General features: G+C 46.8%; 1 protein-coding gene across 2 annotated transcripts in view; it reads right to left on the reverse strand.

Moving 5' to 3' along the window:
* VAPA (VAMP associated protein A) overlaps nucleotides 1–23534 on the reverse strand; it is a gene marked incomplete at both ends in the record, with an annotated part of 38018 nt that extends 14484 nt beyond the window's left edge. For both annotated transcript variants that reach the window (XM_080714542.1, XM_080714541.1), the window contains 2 exons: nucleotides 3644–3796; nucleotides 23456–23534. In XM_080714542.1, the coding sequence (XP_080570668.1) occupies nucleotides 3644–3796; nucleotides 23456–23534 (232 nt within the window). The remainder of the gene's footprint in view (nucleotides 1–3643; nucleotides 3797–23455) is intronic.
* Between the last annotated feature and the right edge of the window lie 1848 nt (nucleotides 23535–25382).

Genomic DNA, 25382 nt, shown 5'->3' on the forward strand with positions numbered 1-25382 from the left:
CTTCCTAAGTCCTTAACAACCCACAACCTAACACAGGCTACTTAGTAAACACTCTATGGCTACCTCCTTTCAAGTTAGTCGTACAAGTTTGCAAAACTTTGCCAACATTAGCTACTCTTGGGTCTGTAAGCGCAGGGTTTTTTGTTTTGTTTATTTTTTGGTGTTGTTCTGTAATACTAGGGATCGAACCCAGGGGTGTTCTATCTCTGAGCTACACTGCCAGCCCGTTTTAATTTTGTTTGAAAACAGGGTAGTGCCAGGTTGCCGGGAGTATGGCTAAGTTGCTGAGGCTGGTCTTGAACCTGTGATCCTCCTGTGTCAGCCTCCCAAGTAATGGGCTTACAGACATGTGCCACCAAGCCTAGTCTGTAAACTTAATTTATCAAAACTATTTATAGTATGAATATAGGCTTCATTTTAGCACTTACTGATATTTTTATATTAGATTACTGGGTATTTACAGGAGAAACAGTAACTTAAAACTTACTATCACATATTATTTTAATTCATTTCCCAAAATAGATTTTAAACAATTATACAAGTAAAGTTCACCTATTTGTTTAAATCTGATTCTAAGAAAATATGAGAGTAAATAATATGTTCTTGATGTTTAGAATTTATTCTAGGGTCCCAACAGTAACATTAAATTTTTTTCTGAGAACTTATGATTTTCAGTAGCCTATAAGGTTTTTATTCTTTTAAAGAATCCCTGGGTTTTTATGTCATGTTAAACTCATGTAACAAAGATTCACTGTAAGAGACCATAAGAAATAAATCAGGACTAGGGGTATAGCCCAACAGTTAAATATCATTTCCCTGCTAATACTGTGAGACAACATTAAAAAAACATAATAATTACCAATTATATAAGAAAATATTATTCATATGGTACGTGTGAGAAGTCCATTAACTCACACCATGGTTAAAAAAATGTTTTCAAAGGGGCAGATACACAGTACCAAAGGTGCACAGTGTAAATGACTCAGAATGCAGATGAAGCACACGGAATTCCAGTCACACCCTTTGCCACACAATCGCTATAGGCTGTTCATCACCGTGACTCAAACACTTGTGGATAAAAAGAAAAACACGTATATCCTTATGACAGTCATGCTCTAGTTAAGAGCGCAACCCAGGTGACAAAAGGAGACAGTCTCAGAAGTACTCTGGGGTCTACTTCAAAAGCCAGTCCTCACAACACTGCTAGAGGGACTGGGTGGGGAGCGGGACATCAGAGCTCAGGGACGGCGCCGGAGGAGGCACGGTCCTGGGAAACCCTGACTGAGAAAGCGGTAAGTGGTAACTGGTGGACAGAAACCCTAACTCATGGGATCAGTAACTAGAGGTTTTATAGTGGGTTTTTTTTTGGTGGTGCTGGGGGTGTAGCCCAGGGGCTTTTTTCTACCTCCGGGCTATGCTCCCAGACCTATTTTATATTTTATTTGGAAACAGGGTCTCACTAAGTTGCTGAGAGCCTCACTAAGTAGCCGAGGCTGGCTTCGAACCTGCGCGATCCTCCTTTCTCAGCCTCCCAAGCGCTGGGATTACAAGCGTGCGCCACCACGCCCGGCTCAACTAGAAGTTTTAATAAGTCCAGTGTTCAATACAGGGATTGATATGGGAGAAAGTGCTTTGAGAAGTAGAAATTTTCTTTAAAAATATTAATGCTGTAAAATGTCCTTAATGAGAAGCCCTCAAAAAAACAGCAGTTTTGCCATGTGAACTGAAGTAATCCTATTCTTCCAATTTAGCCAAAGGCTTAAAAACAGAGAGCAACATTCAAAACCAAGGGTCCTTGGTCCTTCCTCCATCCTCCTCGGCAGCTCTCCCAGGGCAACCCAGCGAGGCTGACTTGGCGCCAGGAACGCACTCCTTTCCGACCACCCCGCCACCAGGCCCACACAGCACTGCGAGGAGGCTCACAGCCCCCTCGCTCTTGCATCTGGGGATTTACCTACTCACCGAGGAAGGACTTAACCAGGAACTGTGCCTGTGCAGTCGGGCTCCACTGTTTGTTTTTGTTTGCTTGTTTGTTTTGCGGTACTGGGGATTGTACCCAGTGACATTTTAACTCTGAACTACACCCACAGCCGTATATTTATTCATTTAAGGGTCTAAGTGGCAGAGGGCCTCACTAAGTAGCTAAGCCTGGCTAAGAACCTGCATGATCCTCCTGGCTCAGCCTCCCAAATACTGGGATTACAAGCATGAGCCACCACGCCCAGCTCAGGTCAGGCTTCTAAGTACTCTCAATAGGCCTGCTCTAGGTTTCCATTCTTCGCTGTATAATTTGCTATTTTTATCTGCTGTGGATGTGAAAACCAGAAAACGGATTAGAGAATTATTTTGGTCTCTTTGGAGTTCTTATCAGGATTTTTCCCCTACTGTGCACACTGAGGCCCCGCCCGCAGAGTTCTGATCTGCGACAGGGGTCCAGGTGAGTTACTGCCCTCCCCAGTGAGCATCCTGCTGTGCAGCCAAGGGTCCGCGGTAGGCCGCGCAGCCCCGCCTCCAGGAAGAGGCCGCGCAGCCCCGCCTCCAGGAAGGCTCACAAGATCTTACTTCTTGCAGTTCCTGGGCCACCTTTCAAGGCTACGAGGTGCGCTGCTTCAAGTCCAAGGGCCTGAGCCAAGGGCCTGAGCGAGGCAAGAAGCGGCTCACAGGGGGTTAACTATGGCGCAGCAGACCTCTCACGCAGTGAGGACTCCACATATAGCAGGAACCGAGGATACGTTTCAACCATGAGTAAACACACAAGGGAGTCATAACACTAAAACTCGAAGTGCAAGCCATACATAAGGACTCACATGACGTAAAGCAACAGGCAGAAAGAGGCAGTGTGTTTTTAACAAAAGAATGCGAACACCTCTACAGCTCCCTGGGATACAGAATACCCTAGAGACCTAGGCCCCCAAACGGTGTCATTTGTCAAAGGTAAAATAACAAGGACAGAGAAGGCGGTGGGGAACTACAGGAATAAAGGCTCCGTACAAAGTTGAAATGGACAATAATCACCACACCCCGCACAGATGAGGGTAACAGTTTCTCTGTACCAGTTGCATAATGTGTGATAACAGAGGGAAGTCTTTAAAGACACAACCAGAAGAACAGAAAAACTATTTCCAACCGGGCATGGCGGCATGCATCTGTGATCCCAGTATCTGAGAGGCTAAGACAGGAGGACCGCAGGTTCAAAGACAGCCTCAGCAACATAGTGAGGTTGTCAGCAACTAAGCAAGACCCTGTTTCAAAATAAAAAATAAAAATAAGGCCGGGCGTAATTACTCTTGTCATCCCCGCACTTGGGAGGTGGAGACAGGAGGATCGCGCAGGTTCGAAGCCAGCCGCAGTGGCTTAAGAGACCCTGTTTCCAAATAAAAAAGTGTAAAATAGGTCTGGGAGTGTAACCCAGAGGTAGAAGGGCTTCCAGGAATCCCAGTAACACCACCAAAAAATAAATAAATAAATAATAAAAATAAAAATAGGGGTGGGGGTATAGATCAAGGGTAGAATGCCCGAGTTCAATCCCCAGCACCACACACACAAAAGTCTTATTTCCTCCCTCAGATGAAACATTATTAAATAAACCAATCATAAAATGTCAAAACGCAAGACCGCATAAATACAAGGCACACTTTACTACCTGAAACAGTCACAGTGGACCCTGGGTCAATAATCCCGCTGTTGGGCCGCACACAGTACCGACGAGGGGCTGTTGTCTTCACTTTGAAGCACACTTTTCTGTCCGATGGATTTCGTAATTTAAGATTTGTAGTGACTACATCTGTGAAGGGGCCTGTAAGGTAAAAGTGAAAGACAAGGAATTTTTAATTAGATTCACAACAAAAGAAGAATTCAAAACTAAATGAATATAACTTCAACATAACAACGTACTGAAGTTTGTATGCAAACAAGTATTACCAAATGGCCAATGACACCCTTACCCGGTGGCAACCTGACACATGAAGTGTGTTTTCTTCATTTCATACTCAATTCACAAAATTTCTTTAGTAAACACGAATTCAATTTCTATTTTTTTTTTTATTTTTTTTTTTTGCGGGTCTGGGGATGGAACCCAGGGGCATTCGACCTCTGAACTACACCCCCTGCCCTATTTTTTATTCTTTATTTTGAAACCGGGTCTCACTGAGTTGCAGAGGGCCTCACTAAGTAGCTGCGGCTGTCCACGAACCGCAATCCTCCAGTCTCAGCCTCCCGAATGCTGGGATTACAAGCGTAGGCCACCACACCCGGCTTTCAATTTCTATTTTTTAAGCCTTCTTTTAAAAGTTTCAATCTAAGAGATCTGTGCACAATTCCATTTCTTATAGTATATTCTTAACATAATGATGAAAATGCCAGCCGGGCGTGGTGGGCACGCTTGTCACCCCAGCATTCGGGAGGCTGAGACAGGAAGATCGTGGTTTGCGGACAGCCTCAGCTACCTAGTGAGGCCCTCTGCAACTCAGTGAGACCCTGTTTCCAAATAAAGAATAAAAAATAGGGCTGGGGTGTCACTTGGAGGCAGAGTGCCCCCGCGTTCCATCCCTATTAAGTAATGCCCCCCCCAAAAAAGTGTATGTTAAGTAATTTTATATGCAAATCGCATTTGGGACAGTAAAGGGAATGTCATGAAACAAACTATAAACATGAAGATCAGGGTCAAATACAGGCAAAAAGCACTGCATTATGCCAATCATCTCCCGCTAGGTTAAACGAAAATCTGTCCTGCGCAATACTGGAGTGGTTAAACAAAACAAGTAAGTAGTGACCAGAAAGAAGAACAGCTGCCTTTTCAACAGGAGGAGGGAATAACTGAAAGAAACTACAAGGGGAACTTTCCTGGGAACTGTAACTGTGAGTATTTACTTTTTGATGATTTAAACAGTATCCATTTTCCCTTTATGCAAAACAATAAAAAGGATTTTTTAAAGCTGGTAGTTGATTATGATTTATAAAAACTGAAAAACATTGAAATGCAATTTAGATTAAAAATTGAATATTTGAAACAACTTACGTAAAGTGTTCCTAAAGTTTAATCCCTATACGTGAAAAAAAGCTGTCTTTAGCTCAATAGGATGAATGCTTAGTTTAAAATTAAGGAAATAGGCCAGGCGTGGTGGCACACACTTGCAATCCCAGCATTCAGGAGGCTGAGACAGGAGGATCCAGGTTTGCAGACAGCCTCAGCTACCTAGTGAGGCCCTCTGTAACTCAGTGAGACTCTGCTTCAAAATAAAGAATTAAAAAAAAATAGTGCTGGGAGGTGTAGTTCTGAGGTAGAATGCCCCTGGGCTCCATCCCCAGTACCTCAAAGAGTAAAAAAAAAAAAAAAAAAAAAAAAAAAAAGATTAAGGAAAAGGCAGTAACTGCTGAAACAACCCACTTCAAGATCGTGGATACTAGTCACCAGGCACAGGCACTGTTGGACACACACTTTCTATGTCAGAGGTGAATGTCTTCGTTTATAATGTAGTAATATTCCATACAAAAGAAAAAAATAAACTGGGCGTGACAGCGCACGCTCATAATCCCAGCATTTGGTAGGTCGAGACAGGAGGATCGTGGTTCAAGGGCAGTCTCAGCTACTACTTAGTGGTGCCCTTTGCAACTCAGTGAGGCCCTGTTTCAAAATAAGAAAAAATAGGGTTGGGGTGTAGCTCGGAGGTACGATGTCCCTGGGTTCCATCCCCAGTACTGCAAAATAAATAGCTATCACTCATCTATTATTCTGAAGTGAATTATAGTTTTCTGGAAATGCCAAGACGAGTTCAGCTCCAAAGAGATCAGATGAAGGCAGGGAGCAGCTGGCTTCCCGCACACGTTATTATTATAACCTTTTCACACAAAAGTAATCGTAGTGTGAACCTTCACACGCTCACCTCCCGGCTCTAATGTCAGTAGTTTGCTATATTTGAGACCTACCTAGCCAGCTCTGCCCATTCATTCATCAGCCCATCCACTTCATTTTTACGTAGACCAAAGTAAGTTGAAGATACTACTCCTAAGCACTTCAGGATACAGATCATTAACCTGAATTCAGTATTTATTTATCATATACAGAATATAATTTTAGCCTGGCTTTGGTGGCTCAAACCTGTAATCCCGAACTCGGGAGGCTGAGACAGGAGGATCACAGGTTCAAACCCAGCCTTGGCAACTTAGTGAGACCCTAGTTTCAAATAAGAAATAAAATGTGGGGGTATAACATGGAGGTCGAATGCCTCTGGATTCAATCCCCACTGCACCCCCCCCCAAAAAATAAGTAAATTTTAAAAAATAAATGTAGTAGGGCTGGGGGTGGAGCTCAAAGGTAGAATGCCCCTAGTTTTAATCCCCAATAAGCCCCACACACAATTTGATTCAGAAGAAGCAGTGGTATACAGTGTGAAGCATTTCAGATTCAGGCAAGAATGATAAGCTATAGAAAAGGACTCTGAGATAGAGGTTAAGAATGGGCAGCACACATATACGGTCATCCCTGACCACATTCAGGGCAGCTATTCTGAAGTCTGTCTGGAAGACAAGGCACCATGGGTGCCTAGCACTTCTGCAGGTCTTACAAGCAGATGAACTTCACCCCAAAGACCCTTTCAAAAGGTACTGTGCCAGGAACGGAGCTATATATGACAATGCCTCCCTCCTGAGGACAGGCACAGGTACCTGTACGTGCAGTATGAGCTAAGGCCTTCTGGAACCAGGAGTCTGTGCAGCACACTATGAAAAAGCCCAGTTCTCCAAGATCAGGGTTTCTCAGCCGGGCGCAAATCCAGTGTGTGCAGCCCAGAGGGAACCCCGACCATCGCTCCCTGTGAGGACGGGAAGGCGACCCCAAACCAACGCGCAGCTCAGGCTGCTCTCGCGCGCTCCTTACAAAGGCCTCTGTCCTCTCTAACTCCTCCGCCAGCACACACAAGCTGAGCAGGCCGGACTTCCAGGCCTTGGAGTTCTTGAGTCACTCCAGGTCGTTGGCTGTGATGTAGAGATGAAGTCAGTGACTTCTAGGTATTAAGAGCACAAAATGAAACGCAAAGTGCATTGAATACCTATCTGAGAAGAAATCTGGCTGGGCCGTCCAATTCACATGGAACGTAATGCACACCCGTCTCGTGACTCAGCTGTCCTTTTTCTACTGAGACTTTATCTCATTCTACTACTCAAGCTAGATGTGGTGGTATGTTCATTCCTGTAACTCCAGTGCTGGGAGTCTGAGACAGGAGGACCACAGGTTTAAGGCCAGCCTCTACAACTTGGGAAGACCCTCACCGACTTAGCAAGATCCTTCCTGGTCTAAAATAAAAAGGTTGGGGTATAGCTCAAAGTAGAATGCACTGGGTTTGATACTCAGAACCAGAAGAAAAAGAAAAGACAACCATTAATTCAACAGGCTTAAGCCACAGTAACTGCTCAGTGCCCATTTGTTGAATAGCTACACACCAGAATATGGCTGAATGATCACATGAACTTTTTTTTTTGCGGTACCAAGGATGGAACTCAGGGGCATTCTATCTCCAAGCTACACCCCATCACCACTTTTTATTCGTGTGTGTGTCTGTGTGTGTGTCTGTGTGTGTGGTACTGAGGGTGGAAACCAGGTACTTTTCTACCTCCAGGCTATACTCCCAGACCTATTTTTATGCTTTATTTGTAAACAGGGTCTCACTAAGTTGCTGAGAGCCTTACTAAGTAGCTGAGGCTGGCTGGGAACCTGTGCGATCCTCCTGTCTCAGCCTCCCATGCGTTGGGATCACAAGCGTGCGCCACCACGCCTGCTCACAAGAACTTTTTAATCAATGTACATCAACAAAAACTATCAAAACTGCATGCTTTGTTTCAAGCGTAGGGCTGTAGGCCTTCATTAATCACTCGCTCCAACCATTGCATTTGCCCTCTCTCATCCTACCTTGATGAACTAGGAAAGGTGAGGCCCAGGAAGGCTGGGTGCTCCGCTCAGAAACGTAAGTGACGGGGCTACAGCCACGTAGGCGATGACTCCTGCTCGCTCCCACAGGTTCTGGCAAGTTAGGCTGTTTCGCTGATTAAACGGTTTCCCCGTTACCTAAGGATTTACTGCTGAATATATGTCATGTTATCTTTAAAATAACTGCATATGAAACATATAGTATCCAGGATGTGGAATGCATAACTAAGAACTTCCCTAGTAACAGCAGTAATGAGAACAGTAATCATAAAAGTATTCCTAACAGCATTTTCTAGGCTCTCCTCCTGTGTGGCTGCTGAATCATGTCATTTAACCCTTGTAACAAGCACACAAGGGGGACACTTCCACTAATAAAATCACCACGTTAGATGGACTCAGAGAAGCTCAACAGGACCCCAAGGGACACAAGTGCGCGCGGTGAGGTGGGCGGGGACCGCGTCTCCCTGCAGGGCCTGCACTCCCTGCGGTCTGAGCTTTATCATCTAGTCTACTTATTTTCTAATTATCACAAGACCAAGACTGCTAGAGTATTAAAGTACAGTCAAATTAGCAATACATGAAAAAGCTTTCTAAATGGCCTTTCTCTTGGTCCCACAGGTCAGCGTTAAACATTTCCTCGAATGTGTATCAGGTACCAAAATTCAGAACACAACTTATTTACCTTTCCTGGATTGCACTGAAAGAGAGGGCTTAAAGTAAGTGAGGCCACAAGGCACGGGCCTGCCCTCGGCTCACGCAGATCCCCAGCGGCTAGGAACACCCGGCAGCCTCGGCAGTCCTGACAATGTCGGTGAACACGCACTTTCCTACTCACAAAGGTTCGGTACTAAGAAATACCTTTATAAAATTTCCCTAATTCACAATAGCATGGACCTCGAGATGAATGCAAGAGCAAGACTTCCTTATTTTACTTAATCCTCTAATGCTTGAAAGCTTAATTAAAGTGCTTACTTCTGTCAATTCATATTGTATTATATAATCAAATACTTCAGAGTACATCATGAGAAAAACCTCCGAAAGCCACTTAAAATTAAGTTTCCCACTTTAGAGGCCTGAAGATCCAACTAGAAGTTAAATCAGCAGGCCCCGTCTTTTCTTTGAGTTACTCTCATACAGCATGGTACTATTCTGGACATGCAGTTAAATCTTCATCTATCACCTTCACATAAAAATACTTAAACCAGCCAGGCAGTGCTTGGGAGGCTGACACAGGAGGATCGAAGTTCAAGGACAGCCTCCACAAACAGGGAAGACTCATCAACCTAGGGAAACACGGTTTCAAAATAAATAAAAGAGGGCTGAGGATGTAACTTGAATGCCCCTGGGTTCCATCCCTAGTGCCACAAAAGTAAAGAAAATGAAGAAACTTAAACCAGCCAGGCGTAGTGGCACATGCTTGCAATCCCAGTACTCAGGAGGCTGAGAGGGGAGGATCACAGGCTCACCACCAGTCTCAGCAACTTAGTAAGTCCCTGTTTCAAAATAAAAATAGGGCTGAGGGTATAGCTTGGAGAACGCCCCTGGATTTAATTCCCGTAAGGGGGGGGGGGGGTGTCCAGCAATCATTCTCTTCATTCCTTTGGAAAACCTTTGAGAGGGCGAGGAGAGGCGAGCTTCCGTTGCTGATGTACTATGGTTTTTTCTTAATGTAGTAAGTTGAATTAAAATGGCTTAAATCTAAAATCCGTTTACTTGGTGGCCAGGCCGGGCAAGTCTCGCTCCTTCACTTTAGGCGCGTGCACAACTCTGTGGCCCTGCTCTAGCACTGCGCCGTGTAACGCTGCGATCACCTGGGAACCTTAAAGAACGCAGTCCACCCAAGGAGAAGCCTGAGGTGATCGGTCACTCCGACAGCACAAGTCGACTGACTGCGTGACCTCGGAAAACATTTGAGGAATGCTCTTCAGGACTCATGCAGAGCGCTCACTCTAACCGAAACAATCCTGGTAACAACCTTGAAAATGAGAAAATAAACTGTTTCTACACAGAGACGGAACATTTTTGTTTGCATCATTTTTATATAAATTATGCATCCTTCTACTTTGTAGCCTTCTAAAAGAAAATTTGTGTACACACTTAGAAATTACTTGAAAAATGTGTTCAAAATTGAACATTAAATGTGCATGTATTTGCCGGGCGTGGTGGCGCACGCTTGTAATCCCCGCGCTTGGGAGGCTGAGACAGGAGGATCGCGCAGGTTCGAAGCTAGCCCCGCGCGCTGGCTTAGGAGACCCTGTTTCCAAATAAAAATGCAAAAATAGGTTTGGGAGTGTAGCCCGGAGGTAGAAGGGCTTCCAGGAACCCCAGTACCACCAAAAAAAAAAAAAAAAAAATGTGCATGTATTTGATTACTTCTATTAACACTGAAATAGGTAATCCATATCAAGTTTAATTTTTATAACCTAGATAGGTAAGGCATAAGGAAGCAGAAGAGAATGCACTTTGGAAGAACTTTAAGCATTTTTCACACCATTTAAAATCTAAGTGAAACATGTCACACAAAATGAAACGTTACAGCATCATAAAGTCAAATGTATTTTCAGAAATCACAAAATCCAATCCTTTTTAAGGAATTTTTATTGTAAAGAACAAACTACACGCAGTTTATGACAAAGATATAAGTTGAAATTTCAGTGGCTCAGAAAATGAGGCTTTAGAAATGGCCTCAGAGGAAGAAGCTGCCGTGGGGAAGGGGCTCCTAGGACCAGAGCCCAAGGCTGCTTCCTCTGCCCCTCTCAGAGGGGCCACTATCTCCAAGTGTACAGGCCCTAAACATTCCAAACCTGTCAAACAGCTAACTACAGCTGTGTCCACAGGAAATACACCAAAATATTAGTACTAGCTGGCCCTCCGTGTAGGCTACGAACAGCTTCTTCCTCTGAGGCCAGCTACGATTCATCTTCTTGGCCGCGGAGACTGCTTAGAGAGTCTTCCTGAGGTAAGACAGACTAAAAATAGGTAGAAAGGAGACATAAAGGGAGAACAAAGAAACAATTTTTTGGTGGGGAGGAAATACTAGGAATTAAACCCAGGGACACTCTACCTCCAAGTTACAGCTCCAGCTCTTTCTAATTTTTTTATTTTAAAACAATCTCACCAGGTTACTGAAAGACTTTCTAAACTGCTGGCGCCGTTCTAAACCTATGATCCTCCTGTATCAAGGAAATCCCCCCACCCGAGTACTAGAATTAGAGGGCTGTGCCATGCCTGGCACAGGAAGCCTAATTCTGTAACTCTAACATATTTTATAACTCGTTTTCAATACTTTTCCAGGCTTGCCACTCCCACGCCAGTCTCTCTCCCGTCCTGTCAGCCCAGGTCTGGGGCCCTGCAGACCTGCCCTGTACACTGCTCACTAGCCCATCAATAGATCCCTGAAGCAACGGAGACACAACACTAAGAGCCCTGGAGGCTGCAGGATTCTCCCAGGCCATTTACTGATAGATCCCGAGGACCACATCTGCCTAAGGATCCTGCAAATGACCAGGGCATCACCACCTGCCTTGAGATCACCTACACGCCTTCCCATAGTCGCCCTTTGCCAGGTTCCCCCTAAAACGGGAGTCAGCAACCCCCACCCAGGAGCGTCTTTCACTCTTCCAACGGCCCCCACTCTTCTTGAGGTGTAAGCCTTGCCTCCCTACAAAGTATCCAGTGACTCCTGCCTCCGTCCTTTTCTGTCCATTCGGCCAGGGCTCTGCTGCTGCCGAGCTGAGCTGCCGCCTCTCTAGGAAGTCCTTGAAGCCTCTTCGAGATTTATCATCTCCCATGATGCTTCAGTGTCTGTGAGGGACTGGTTCCAGGACCCCACACAATCTGTTGCCACTTAAGCCCTATATATAAAATGAAAAGGTAGCTGGGCGTGGTGGAGCGCGCTTGGGAGGCTGAGACAGGAGGATCGCACGGGTTCGAAGCCAGCCTCAGCTACTCAGTGAGGCTTCCAGCAACTTAGTGAGACCCTGTTTCCAAATAAAATATTAAAAAAAAAAAAGGGTCTGGGAGTATAGCCCGGAGGTAGAAAGGCTCTGGGTTCCACCCCCAGTACCACCAAAATAATAATAATAATAAATTAAACTAATAAAATAAAAGATGAAAAGGTATTTGCATTTAACCTGCACACAACCTCAAGCTATATCCCAGCCCTTTTTAATTTTATTTGAAAACAAGGTCTCCCTAAGCTGCTGATGCTGGCCTTGAATCTGCGATCCTCCTAACTTCAGCCTCCCAAGTACTGGGATTACAAGTATATGTTACCAGAGCCAGCAGAATCCCCTATTCTTTAAATTCTGTCTAGCTTACAATAGCAAATACAAGGTAAATGCCATATAAATTACAAAGAATGACAAGAAAAATAATCTGTACATGTTCAATAGTCACAAATTTTTTTAAAAAAAGTATTTTCAGGCAGTTGGTAGAATCTGAAAATATAGGACCCATGGATACAGTCAACTCAACTCTTTTTTATCTTTTTTTTTTTTTTTTGGTACTAGGGATGGAACCCAGGGGCTTTCTACCTCTGAGCTACACCCCTGGCCCTATTTTGTATTCTTTATTTTGAAACAGAATCTCACTGAGTTGCAAAGGGCCTAAGTAGCTGAGGCTGTATGTGAACCACAATCTCCCTCTCTGAGCTTCCCAAATGCTGGGATTACAAGTGTGCACCACCAAGCCCAGCTCAACTGTTTATTTTAACTTTTGTTTTTTTAAACAGGGTCTCGTTAGCCGGGCACGGTGGCGCACTGTCAGATATAACCCCACGCATAGCTACTTAAAGTTTCACAAGGGACCACCAACTGATGCTAACAGTCAGAGGTCAATGAAATGTACCACATTTATGTAGTTATAACCTAACTGTCACAAAGTCGTTATAAATTAGACTTACTTTCATTCAGACTTTGTTTTGTCAACTGTTAGTGAGTTGATAAACCTAAACTACAGATTCTCCAAAGATCAATACATTTGGAAGCGCACTGCAGTGGGAACATCCCTGCCAAAACGATGCATTCAAGGAGGCTGAGGCAGGGAGAATTTGAAAGGCAAGATGAGGAGCACAGAAATCGCTTGAAATAATAATCCTTGGCTACAAGGATCAGTAACGGGGTGGCAGCAGTCCAGGGCCGGAGAGGCAGGCGGCGAACCAGCAGCCCTGCCCGAGTGCTCTCTGCAGAAGGCTGCAGTGGCCTTCCTTAGTGCTGGGCTGTGGCTCCTGGCCCGGCAGAAGCCTGCCATCTACCCGTCCCACCTCCTGGCTTCTTTTCCTATTTGATAGGTGTGACTCCGTTTTGATTCTGGTGACTTTCAGATGGCTGTAACTTCTTTCATGTCTTTATGTATCTTCCCTTATTACAAAAATGACTTCAAACTCTAAAAATAGTTATTAATGAATATATTTGTATATGCGAAAACTGAAAGCTCTGGTTTACCTTCCAACAGTATTAAGTTTAACTATTTTAATTTTTCCTCTTCCAAGAAGCACTACATATTCACTGTAGAGACTTCAAAAACAGAGAAGTAAAAACACAAAGCCAAAAGATAACCTTATCCTAAAGTACAGCTAAGGCTGCTGACACTGTTTTCTTTCAAGCCTTTTTTCTCCATGTATTAAAATCAATGGCTGCCTCAGCCAGGCGTGGTGGCAACGCTTGTAATCCCAGCACTCAGGAGGATCAAGGTTCAGCCTCAGCTACTTAGTGAGGCCCTGTTTCAAACTAAAGAATAAAAAATAGGGCAGGGGGTGTAGCTTGGAGGTTGAATGCCCCAGGGTTCCGTCCTCAGACCCGCAAATAATAAAAATAAAAATAAATAAAATCAATGTCTTACTTGTGCAACTTTCTAAGGGGGTTAGGCTGTCACCACCCATCAGCTTCTTACTAAAAGTAAAGCAACCAGACTACACCAGAATGGACACAATGGCGTCTATGAAGTACTTTAACGCAAACTTAAGCTCAAATTTACAGGAATTGCATTAAGACATACCCAGAATATGGGATATTCTATTAAAACAGCTGACAACGGTCTTCTCAACACATCAATAGGGTGACTTAAAAAAAATAAGGTAAGAGCTAGGCGCGGTGGTGCAACACTTTAATCCCAGCATTGGGGAGGCTGAGACAGGAGGATCTGGGTTCATGGACAACCTCACCTACTTAGTGAGGCCCTTTGCAACTCAGTGAGACCCTGCTTCAAAATAAAGAATACAAAATAGGACTAGGTGTGTAGCTCCGAGGTAGAATGCCCCTGGCTTCAGCCGGGCGTGGTGGCGCACGCTTGTAATCCCCGCGCTTGGGAGGCAGAAACAGGAGGATCGCGCAGGTTCGAAGCCAGCCCCGCGTGCTGGCTTAGGAGACCCTGTTTCCAAATAAAAAATGTAAAAATAGGTCTGGGAGTGTAGCCCGGAGGTAGAAGGGCTTCCAGGAACCCCAGTACCACCAAAAAAAAAAAAAAAAAAAGAATGCCCCTGGCTTCCATCCCCAGTACCAGAGGTACCGCCTAAGATTACAACTTAAGATACCAAATGCAATGCATAGACTAAAAAAAAAAAAAAACACCTAAAATACAGTAAGACTTGGAAATTTCAAAAGACTAGATTAGATGCTACTGAAGATTTACAGTTAACCTGAAGTAATAACAGTATCATGATTATACTGTGAAAGGTGTAGCTGGGAGGTCAAATGCCTCTAGGTTCCATCCTCAGACCCGAAAACAAAACAAAATGTAAACTCAAAGTATCAAGGGATAAAATGTGGCTATCCAAGATTTATTCAACAAAACACAACTAACCAAGCATGTCAAAATGTTAATCATTAAATCTGAATCATTAAGATAAGGCAGAGGGCCTATGCTTTACAAACGGAAAGCTCTCCTATGTTTAAACCGGAGTCACATTTCAGTGTAATAAATCCAATGAACAAGCATTTCAAATAATCGCCCTTTTGCTTTTCATTTTCTTTCAAAGCAACTTTTTTAGGATTGAAAGAAAACAGTAATTCCAATACTTGGAAGACTGAGACAGGAGGATGCAGGTACAGGCTTGAAACCAGCCTCAGTAATTTAGTGAGACTCTTTTACAAAATAAAAACTAAAAAAGGCTAGGGTTACAGCTTGGAGGTAAAATGCTCCTGGCTTCAAAGAAAGGACAGGGCATCTCCTATCTCCTTCCCTGAATGGCTAGTCAAGGGAAGACAGAGGCAACCAGAAACCAGGAAGGGTGCTTCCTCTCAGCCAGCCTCCCAAGGAGGGCGTGGAGGGCGGACGGAGGACACCAGGGCAGACAAGTCTAGAGACAGCACAACATGGCCACTGTAAAGATGCGCTGTATTGGGGACTCCTGCCACAAGAGGGATTTTTAGCTGTTCTTCTCATGAGAATAAAAGAAAAAATAAGAAACTGAGATGCTGGGAATGTTCATGTGCCCATTAATCACTTTCCTACCTGTATGTATCCGTACCCCGTATACCTTAAATATATATGGTAAATTGTATTCTTAAAACAAGGTGGACTGTACAGAAACCTACAACAATCAAAAAACAACAAACTTTGAAGAACTTGAATCAATCAAGCTTTCCCAATTCTCTATGCAGTAGTTCCCCTGGCCTGTGGAAGTATGTTCCAGACTACAGGAGATTCTAAAACCAAGGAGAGCGACGAACCCTGTAATTTAATAGTTTTTCCAACTTGCCTAAGTACTTATCACGCACCATAGCCATAATTTTCCGTTTGATGTACAAAAGCAAAACCAGCATAAATTTCTTTTTCCTTCTTCACACATTCACAAATACTTTAATGGCAGATCTTTGCAACCTCAAGCCTAGGCCTCTCTCCCCTTTATCAAGACAAGAACATTCATCCCCTCCCGAAGTAAGCACTTTAGGGTTTCTTTGTGGCATACACCCAGGTTCTCAGAAGTGCCAGCACCACTGTTGCTCTTGGAACCATTTTTAAGCAAGATACGGGTCACCTGCATACACAACGTGGCGGTGCCATCAAGGGGCTCGTCAGGTCTCAAGCAAGGTAACGGGGTTTCATCAGCTACTCAGAATGGCATGCAATTTAAACCTGGGGATGGTTCGTTTCTAGAACTTCTCAGTAAATATGTGGGGACCAGTTAATCATGGTTAACTGAACCCACAGAAAAAACCCGTGGCGTGGGAAGCACCACTGTCTTTTCTACCTGCGGAAAAGTGCCCTTCTCCTTTGGTCATAGTTGCAAACCTTGAAATCGGGATCAAAAAATCACCCAGTACTGCCTCTCACTCTGGAAAAGGGACAAAACAAAAAAATAGGGCCAGTCAACAAAATACTCCAAAACCCATTTTCTGGAACTGTAAAGATAGAAGAAATGATTATATCCTCAAGTAGACCAAAAATTTTTAAAAAATATGTAAGCATAGCGGGGCATGGTGGACACGCTTGTAACCCCGGTCCTTGGGAGGCTGAGACAGGAGGATCACGGTTCACAGCCAGCCTCAGCTACTTAGGCCCTCCGCAACTTAGTGAGACCCTGCTTCAAAATAAAGAATAAAAAATAGGGCTGGGGGTGTAGCTTAGAGGTAGAGTGCCCCTGGGTTCCATCCCCAGTAACACACACACACACACACACACACACACACACACACACACAGTAGTTCTAGTAGCAATGTGGAAGTCAAGCTCAACAGGACTGAGAAATAGACCAGGAGAGAAAAGATAAAAAATAATCACCGGAAATAAGGAATCCAAAGGCCAGCACTCTGAGTACACACCCATACAACCAAATACCTACCTGGCACTCTCACCAGCACCCTGACAAGACCTAAAGGACTCTACAAACCTAAGGAAACCCAGGCGAGGCTCCCAGCCCTCCACCCACCCCAGGCCGCCCGCCCTCCTTCCAGCTACGGCAGCGGCCGGGAAGCAGCCCATCTCCCAGGGCACAGCTGGCCCCAGGCTGATCTGACCTCCAACTCTGCCCACCCAGCACAGCACTCCTCAGTCCTGCGCCTCCTGCCAGACGGCGCAGCCCGGACGCATCTCCTCACTCCCAGTCCTTACTCGGGTTGAGCCGGCTTATTTGAATGCTTTCCCTCTACCTGTACTCACCCCAAGCCCCTAAAACCCCTCAGGGCCTAGGATAACCGCAACTCTTGACCTGACCTACTAAAACAGCACTGCACTCTTCGAGTTATTTCCACTAATGCCAAAGCAACCTCTCTCAGCCTATAAATGTTTCATGCTCCCTCCTACCATAAGGATCTTTGTACATGCATTTTCCTTTCATCTTCCCCCAGATAACGTCCACTTACTCAGCTCCTAGTTCAACTGTGACATGTTCCCTGAGCAGATCAAAGGCCCCCTTAGAATGTCACAGCTCGACTAACATCTTCACTAACTACATTTCATTCATCTGAATATGGACCAGTGTCCGTCGCTCCCTTAGAACCGCCCCGTGAAAACAAGGGTCCTGTCTACGCAAACTAATTCTAATCGTATTTCATCTCACCTGACACATAGCATACACTCAAATCTAATGAAATTATATTAATTAGGTTCATGACTGAATAAATTCTCAAAACAATGAGTGTTGCAGCAGAGACACATTAAAGACGACAGTCGAGGTGTTATCGCACAGGTAAGGACACACTTTAACTATTAGATGTGCTCAGTGTTGTTGGCATCACGACCTAAGTAATCATAATGCCATTAAAAACAAAGTAAAAAATACAGGAAGACGGGTAATCTCGGGTAGCTAAGAAAGTTTGGAACGCTGATTTCAAAAAGTCTAAGGAATATTCAAATCCAAATATACGTTGTCCCATGTTTCATTTTTATGGTACTGGGGGCTGAATTCAGGGCATTCTACCTCTGTGCTAGACCCCCCAAGCTTGTTTTTTATTTTGAATCAGGGTATTACTAAGTTGCTGAGGGTCCTGTTAAGTGGCTGAGACCTTGAACCTATGACCTTTCCTATCTCAGCCTCTGAAGTACTAGGCTTACAGGAATGCACCACCAGGCCCAGCTAGGAGTCTTAACTGACTGTAAAGTGAATTAACACAAATTTGAGCGTGGACCAATATGTGTAGAGAAAAATAATAAAAAGAAAATCTCAAGACAGTAAATCTAAATAAGGAGAGTTCAGTGAGATAATGATTAAACCAAATCAGTCTCAGGAAATTGAGCATTTAAGAAAAAGGCCACAAATGACCAAAAAAAGAGCAAAGAAGAAAGTAAGAAGATAATTGTTATAAAGGTCAAAAGGATAGAGTTTTAGCCAGGCATGGTGGCACACGCTTGTAATTCCTCCATTTGGGAGGCTGAGACAGCAATGGCAGTTCACAGGCAGCCTCAGCTACTTTAGTGAGACCTGCAGCTCAGTGAGACCCTATTTCAAAATAAAGAATACAAGCCGGGCATGGTGGCGCACGCTTGTAATCCCCGCGCTTGGGAGGCTAAGACAGGAGGATCGCGCAGGTTCGAAGCCAGCCTCAGCTACTTAGTGAAGCTCTCAGCAATGCAGTGAGACCCTGTTTCCAAATAAAGTATAAAATAGGTCTGGGAGTATAGCCCAAAGGTAGAAAGCCTCTGGGTTCCACCCCCAGTACCACCCCCTAAAAAATTGGCAGCAGTATGCAAAAGAAAGAAAGAAAAAGAGAAAGAGAGAAAGAAAGAATGAAAAAATAGGGCTGGAGATGTAGCCTAGAATGCCCCTGGGTTCCATCCCCAGTACTGGAAGAAAAGAAGAAAAAAAAAGAATTGAGTTTTTATTTTTTTTTATTTTATCTTTTATTTTTTTATTTATTATTATTTTTTTTTTTTTTGGTGGTACTGGGGTTCCTGGAAGCCCTTCTACCTCTGGGCTACACTCCCAGACCTACTTTTACATTTTTGTTTGGAAACAGGGTCTCCTAAGCCAGCGCGCGCGGCTGGCTTCGAACCTGCGTGATCCTCCTGTCTCTGCCTCCCAAGCGCGGGGATTACAAGCGTGCGCCACCACACCCGGCAAGAATTGAGTTTTTAAAGAAAACTGTCAGTGATATTAACTGCCAAAGAGCTTGAGGAGGTAGAAGCTGGGAGCCGTCAATTCAGGTGGCACCGAGTGTGCATCATCCAGACAGGAGCAGGACTCCAGCTGACTGCGGAGCCAATGAGAAGAGGAAATGCAAAGACAGGAAACATCAACTATTTTTTTCAAGAAATGTGAATGCAAAAGAAAAGGAGGACCCAGGAAAATGGACCAGCAGGATGGAGGTGCAGGAGCTGTTGTTTATTTTCAAAATGAAAAACTGTGTTACGTCGAAGGAGGGCCTGGCGAAGTGCCACACAACTCTAATCCCAGGCCTTGGTAAGCTGACTCAGAAGGATCTCAGGTTCGCAGTCAGCCTCTGCAATTTAGTGAGACCCAATTTCCAAGCAAAACCTAAAATCGGGCAGGGGGTGTAGTTCAGGGGTAGAACGCCCCCTGGGTTCAACCCCCAGGACCACGAAAGAAAAAAAGAAGCAACCAGTGGTTGAAAGCATGATAGAGAAAATGCCTGAGAGAACACGTATGAGTTATGAGAGGTTTCACCTTTACCGGCAAAAGCAAAGAAACAAAGAATCTCAGACGCGAGAAGCAGCTATGGATGTACGCAAACAAGCGGGTGTATAGAGGAGGCAGCCCACCGTGGAAAGGCGAGGCCTGATGGCATACAAAAAATAAGACAAAAGTAGGCTAGAGGAATACTTGATAACTGCCGCGTGTAATCCCAGCTGAGGCTAGGAGGCTGGGGCAGGAGGATCCGGGTTCGCAGGCAGTCTCAGCTACTGAGTGAGGCCTCCGCAACTCAGCGAGACCCTGTTTCAAAATCAAGAATGAAAAATAGGGCTGGGGGTGGAGGTCGGAGGTAGAATGTGCCTGAATTCCATCCTGAACACCACAAATGAGAAAAAAAAGAACTCCTTGGCAGCTTTTAAGGAATGGAGCAGTAGTATTTTAGAGAAGCAGTGAAGGGATGCTTCCGAGATCTGATGTAGCCAGTGTGAAATACGAGGAACTTTTGGAACCGCCTCAAAAGTCACTAAATATCTGAACAAGGAACACTCTCCACCCACACCGCTCCCCAGCAATGTGCTGCTACTGGAAGACGCGCGGGGGGCCGCCACACCGCGGGTCAGGGAGCTTGCTGTTTGCCGTTCTCCACTGTTACGGGCACCTTCAACGATGATTTCGTCTATTTTCCTCCTCTCCCTGATCTCTGGGAAGAACATGTCATGTTTAGAATTTAGCACTTTTTTTTTTGGCAGTGCTGGGGATGAAATCCAGGGGCGTTCTACCCCAGCCCTAATTTTTTTGGGGGGATGTGGTAGTGGGGATGGAACCCTTCTACCTCCAGGCTACACTCCCAGACCTATTTTATATTTTTATTTGGAAACAGGGTCTCTTAAACCAGCAAGGCTGGCTTTGAACCTGTGTGATCCTCCTGTCTCTGCCTCCCAAGCACAGGGATTACAAGCGTGCGCCACCACGCCCGGCTTTATCCCTTATTTTTTAAAGAGAGGCGCAGGAAGTTGTAGAGGGCCTCACTAAGTAGCTGAGGCTGTCTGCGACAAGGATCACCTGGCTGGGATTACAAGCTTGCACCACCACTGAATACTGAATTTAGCATTTTCTAAACTTTCCCATTCAAACTTTATTCCCAAACTAATAGGTAGACAAAAAATTTTAAGGACAAAAATTAATTTTTCACATAAAATATTAAAATCTAGGTCAAATTTATTTATTAAACAATGAAACTTAAAGAGGCAACTACCAGAATCTGCTATGTCATCATTAAAGCACTTCTGTATACTAGTCATTATATAAAACAAATACAAGTTTTTAACTATTGAATCATGTAAAAAAATGTACTATGCTCTTATATACTTCTCCAAAATTGTGCAAAATAGTAATTCATCAAGATGACATATAATGCAGATAAAAGAAAAACCATCCCACTTCAGAATTAAGTGAGGCAAACCTGGAGAAACCATCTTAGACAAATGTAGATCAAAAATAATTAAAATAAACATAGAGGATGACAAAAAAATTCTGCAAAACTATCTTGTTAAGACCTTCACGTAAACTGAGAGCTGTGGGCTTAAAACAAGGCAGTTAAAGGACCTCCGATGTCCTTAACGAAGCACAGCAGACCTTGCATTCTCGTTTTTCTATTTTTTTTTCAGTCAGTACTGGGAATGGGACCCAGGGGCAATCTACCGTCACCAGCCCTATTTTTCTTCTTTCTTTTTTTTAAGGTACAGGGGATGGAACCCAGAGGCATTCTCCCTCTGAGCTACACCCCCAGCCCTATTTCTTATTCTTTTTTTGAAACAGGGTCTCGCTGAGTTGCAAAGGGCCTAAGTTGCTGAGGCTGTCCGCGAGCGGCGATCCTTCCGACTCAGCCTCCCAAACGCTGGGAGTGCAAGCGTGCCCTCCACACCCGGCTTCAGACTTTGGGTTCTAGATGAGTCTTCCACTTAGTGTGGGGCGGTGTGCTTAACACGGAGCTTTCCATCACTGCAAACTATTCACCCTAATGAGGGAACAGTAAGAAAACACCAAGTGACACCCTCTAGTTCACCCTGCCCCTTTTCTCCAGTCCCCGGTCCCTTTACCAGAAGCGCACACAAACTCTGGGACCTTGAAGCACGTGCCCGGTCTCAGGGCCATGTTGACCAGCCACTCCCTCCCAGCAACTTCCCCAGCAGCGGAGGAGATTACTCCTCGGAGACTTCCTACAAGAGCCGGCAGGAGGGCGCCTGCCTTTGGGCTCCGGCGGCAGGTGTCTCTTATCATTTATAAGGCCTTTTGGGTCTCCTTGCTGTTATTACTCTCACTGGCAGCACCAGAACAACCTGTTCTAGAATCTTAACTCTTCGATACCCAGAACAATGGCAACGCGGATCGGCCACTGTGTAATGTTTCTGGTCGCTTTCTCAGGCTGCCTCGCGACCCCCTGTGCAAAGTGGGCTTGGGCTGTTTTCTGAAACTTGGTTCTCTGGTATTAGTCTCCTTACAACACTACAACTTTACAGGGAGAAACCTTCCCTAGTCTTAGGCATTTCCTGGCCTAAAACTAAGTCCCTAATGGCAATTCACACATAAGTGGTAGAAAAAACTTCCTCTGTCAAAAGGCAAACGCAATTTATACTGGGGGAAAAATACACATCATAAAGATTAACATTAAATTCCTTGCACTTCTGCCGGGCGTGGTGGTGCATGCTTGTAATCCCCGTACTCAGGAGGCTGAGGCAGGAGGATCACAGGTTCGCAACCAGCTTCCGCAACTTGTGAGGCCCTCTGCAACTTAGTGAGACCCTATTTCAAGATAAAGAATTTTTTATTTTATTTATTTATTTATTTATTTTTTGGTGGTGGTACTGGGGTTCCTGGAAGCCCTTCTACCTCCGGGCTACACTCCCAGACCTATTTTTACATTTTTATTTGGAAACAGGGTCTCCTAAGCCAGCGCGCGAGGCTGGCTTCGAACCTGCGCGATCCTCCTGTCTCTGCGTCCCAAGCGCGGGGATGACAAGCGTGCGCCACCACGCCCGGCAAAAATAAAGAATTTTTAAACTGGGGCTAGGGGTGTAGCTCGGAGGTAGAATGCCTCTGGGTTCAATTCCCCAATATCACACACACACAAAAACTCCTTGCACTTAAGATAATGGCTACTTTAGTAAAAGAAATCCCATGCCTCCTCAAAGCGCCCCTCCATCTAAAACTATGTTAAATCCTGTAACACACTGAAATTTGCTTCCAAAAATACTGCCTTACTATACCTGGGAAGGTTTCTTAGAGTTGCCTTAAACCCAGATCCTTACCTAACAGTTCACTCGTTCCCACTGAGAAATTTATAAATACACTAAAACCGAAAAGCCTGCAGAGTAAGTATTCAGAATGCCAGAATACAGCCGGGCGTGGTGGCGCACGCCTGTAATCCCAGCATCTGGGAGGCTGAGACGGAGGATCGCGGTTCGCCCAAAGACAGCAGCGGCTCCTTCAAGAGGCCCACCGCAACTCAGTGAGGCCCTGCGTCAAAAAAAAATAAAGGATAAAAAATAGGCCGGGGTGTAGCTCGGAGGGAGGATGCCACTTGGATCCATCCCCAGCACAGCAAAGAAATAATAATTTTTTAAGATTTCTACGACTGACTTTCCCAATGCCAAACGATCTAGGTTTGTGTTTTTTTTTTTTCCTTCTCAACTCGATGCAACGGGAGTGCTTACGTGTGCACGGGAACAGCTCCGGGCCCCGCACACATCTTTAACAAAGTTGCAGGCATTGAGCTACAGCGCGGCGGCCGCCGGGAAGTCACTTTACACCTTCCCCGAGGCCGGAAGGGGCCGCTCCTGCTGGGCTCCGCGCCCCGCTCCACCGCGGGCCGGCCGGCCGGCCTCCCCGCCGCTCCCTCGCCGCCGCCCTCCCACGCCCGGCCCGCCGCCGCGCACCGAGCGCCCCCGCGGCAAGATGGCGGCGCGGGCGGGCGGGCGGGGAGGGCGGCGCCGGCGAGGGCCTACCTTTGAATTTGAGGTCTGTGGGCGGGTCGAGGACCAGGATCTGCTCGTGCTTCGCCATGGCCCCGGAGGCCGACGCCATCGGAGGCAGCGCGGAGCGGGGGCGCGCCCGCGGCGGCGGTGGGCGGCTGGCGGCGGCGGCGGCGCGGCCACGCTCGGGACGGGGCCCGGCCTGCGCTCCGAGCCTCGGCGCGGCCGCTCCGGCGCGGCTTCGGCGGCCGTCCGCTGGCTCGGCAGCCCCGGCGCTCGCAACCGACTCGACCCCACACCAGCCGCCGCGGCCGCGCGCACTGCGATCCTCGGCGCCCACGTGACGGCTGCGCGGCCGGCGTGCGCGCCCCCGCGGCCGGCGTCCCCGCGCTCGCCCCGCCCCCTCGCCGGCGCGGCGCGGCGCGGCCCGCGGAGCCTGCGCACTGCGCGCCGCCCGCGGGCGGGGCCCGGGCGTGAGCGGGCGGGGCGCGGCTCCGCGCAGCCCACGTGACGCCAGGGCGACCGCCGCCGTGCTCCGTCGCGACGAGCTCCGAGTACGGCGCTAGAGAGCTACTCCTTCCACCCTCCGTCTTCCGAGTGGGCCTGCCTGACGGGAGGAAGGCGAACGCGCCAGGCGCCCGCGCACTACAACTCCCGGCATGCTCCGGGGCGGGGCGGCCCCGCGCGGTGCTTGCTGGGAGCTGGAGTCGCGGCTGCCTGCGGGGCGGGCCGGCGAACGCGGTCTGTGCGGGGCGAGTGGGGTGGGGCCCGCGGACGCCCTCTCTGGCTCCCCGCGCTTACGGGAAAAAGTCTTGGGAAGGCTGGCCCGAGCCCCTGGTTAGAAATGGAAGTTCCGCCCTGCGGAAAGCAGGCAGAGGCGCGGCAGAGCCCGCGTAACCCCGCCCCAGCTGCACGCCCTGTCGTCATCCCGGCACCTTCTGCTTCCTGCGCAGGAGCAGATGAGGACACCCGCGTCCCCGGAGCGGCGAGCGCGCCCGGGAAAGCCGGGCGAGAGCGGGGCCCGGCCCGGCCCATCCCGGGAGGGCCCGCCGCGACCCCGGCCTCGGGAAGGCGGCGGCAGCGGGGCCCGGAGCCGGGGTAGACGGCGCCCGGGCAGTGCCGGGCCCGGAGCCGGGGTAGACGCCTCCGGAGCCCCGGCCCGCCGCTCAGCGCAGGGCCGCGGGAGGTCGCGCCTCGCGGACTCGGGGGTCACCCGGAGAACCCGGGGTGGGCGTGTCGGAAGAGCTTCCCTTTACTCCGAGGTCTTTGTATTCACAACATTTATGTTAAAATATCCGTTGTCGTGGCCGGGCGCGGTGGGCACGCCTGTCATCCCCGCGCTCGGGAGGCGGAGACGGGAGGAGCGCGCAGGTTCGAAGCCCGCCGCGCTGGCTTAGGAGACCCTGCTTCCAAATAGAAATGTAAACATAGGTCTGGGAGTGTAGCCCGGAGGTAGAAGGGTTCCATCCCCAGTACCAGCAAAAATAAAAATAAATAAAATATCGGTTATCGCTGAAGGAGAATACGAAAATTATACACTCATCGGAAGGGGCTTCAGGTTTATGTGTTTTTTGAAGTTAGGGTCGATAATCAGTCTTTAAGATGATAGGGCCCCGCGTATATTTAGCTGTGAACTGACAACCTTCAAAATCTTCTCAAACTTCCATTTTTTGCCTCTCTAGAATTCTTTTCCACTGGCAGCCTCGCCCTGTTAAAACGGCCCCTCCAGAGCCAGATAAACACCTCTTTTATCAGAGAGCACACGGGACACCTCACTGTGCAAGCAGCCAGTTAACAGGGCGGCGTGCCGAGGCTCCTGGTCCCTCCTGGAAGAGACGACGATTGCCTGGCCACCAGGACTTAATGCTCAATGTGAAGCTTTGTTTGTTTGATTTGGTGCTGGTGGTGCTGGGGCATTCTGTCTCCAAGCTACACCACCACTCCTTTTTTATTTTGAAAC

This window comes from Muscardinus avellanarius (genome assembly GCF_963383645.1).
Source record: "Muscardinus avellanarius genome assembly, chromosome: 17".
Classification (NCBI taxonomy): Eukaryota; Metazoa; Chordata; class Mammalia; order Rodentia; family Gliridae; genus Muscardinus; species Muscardinus avellanarius.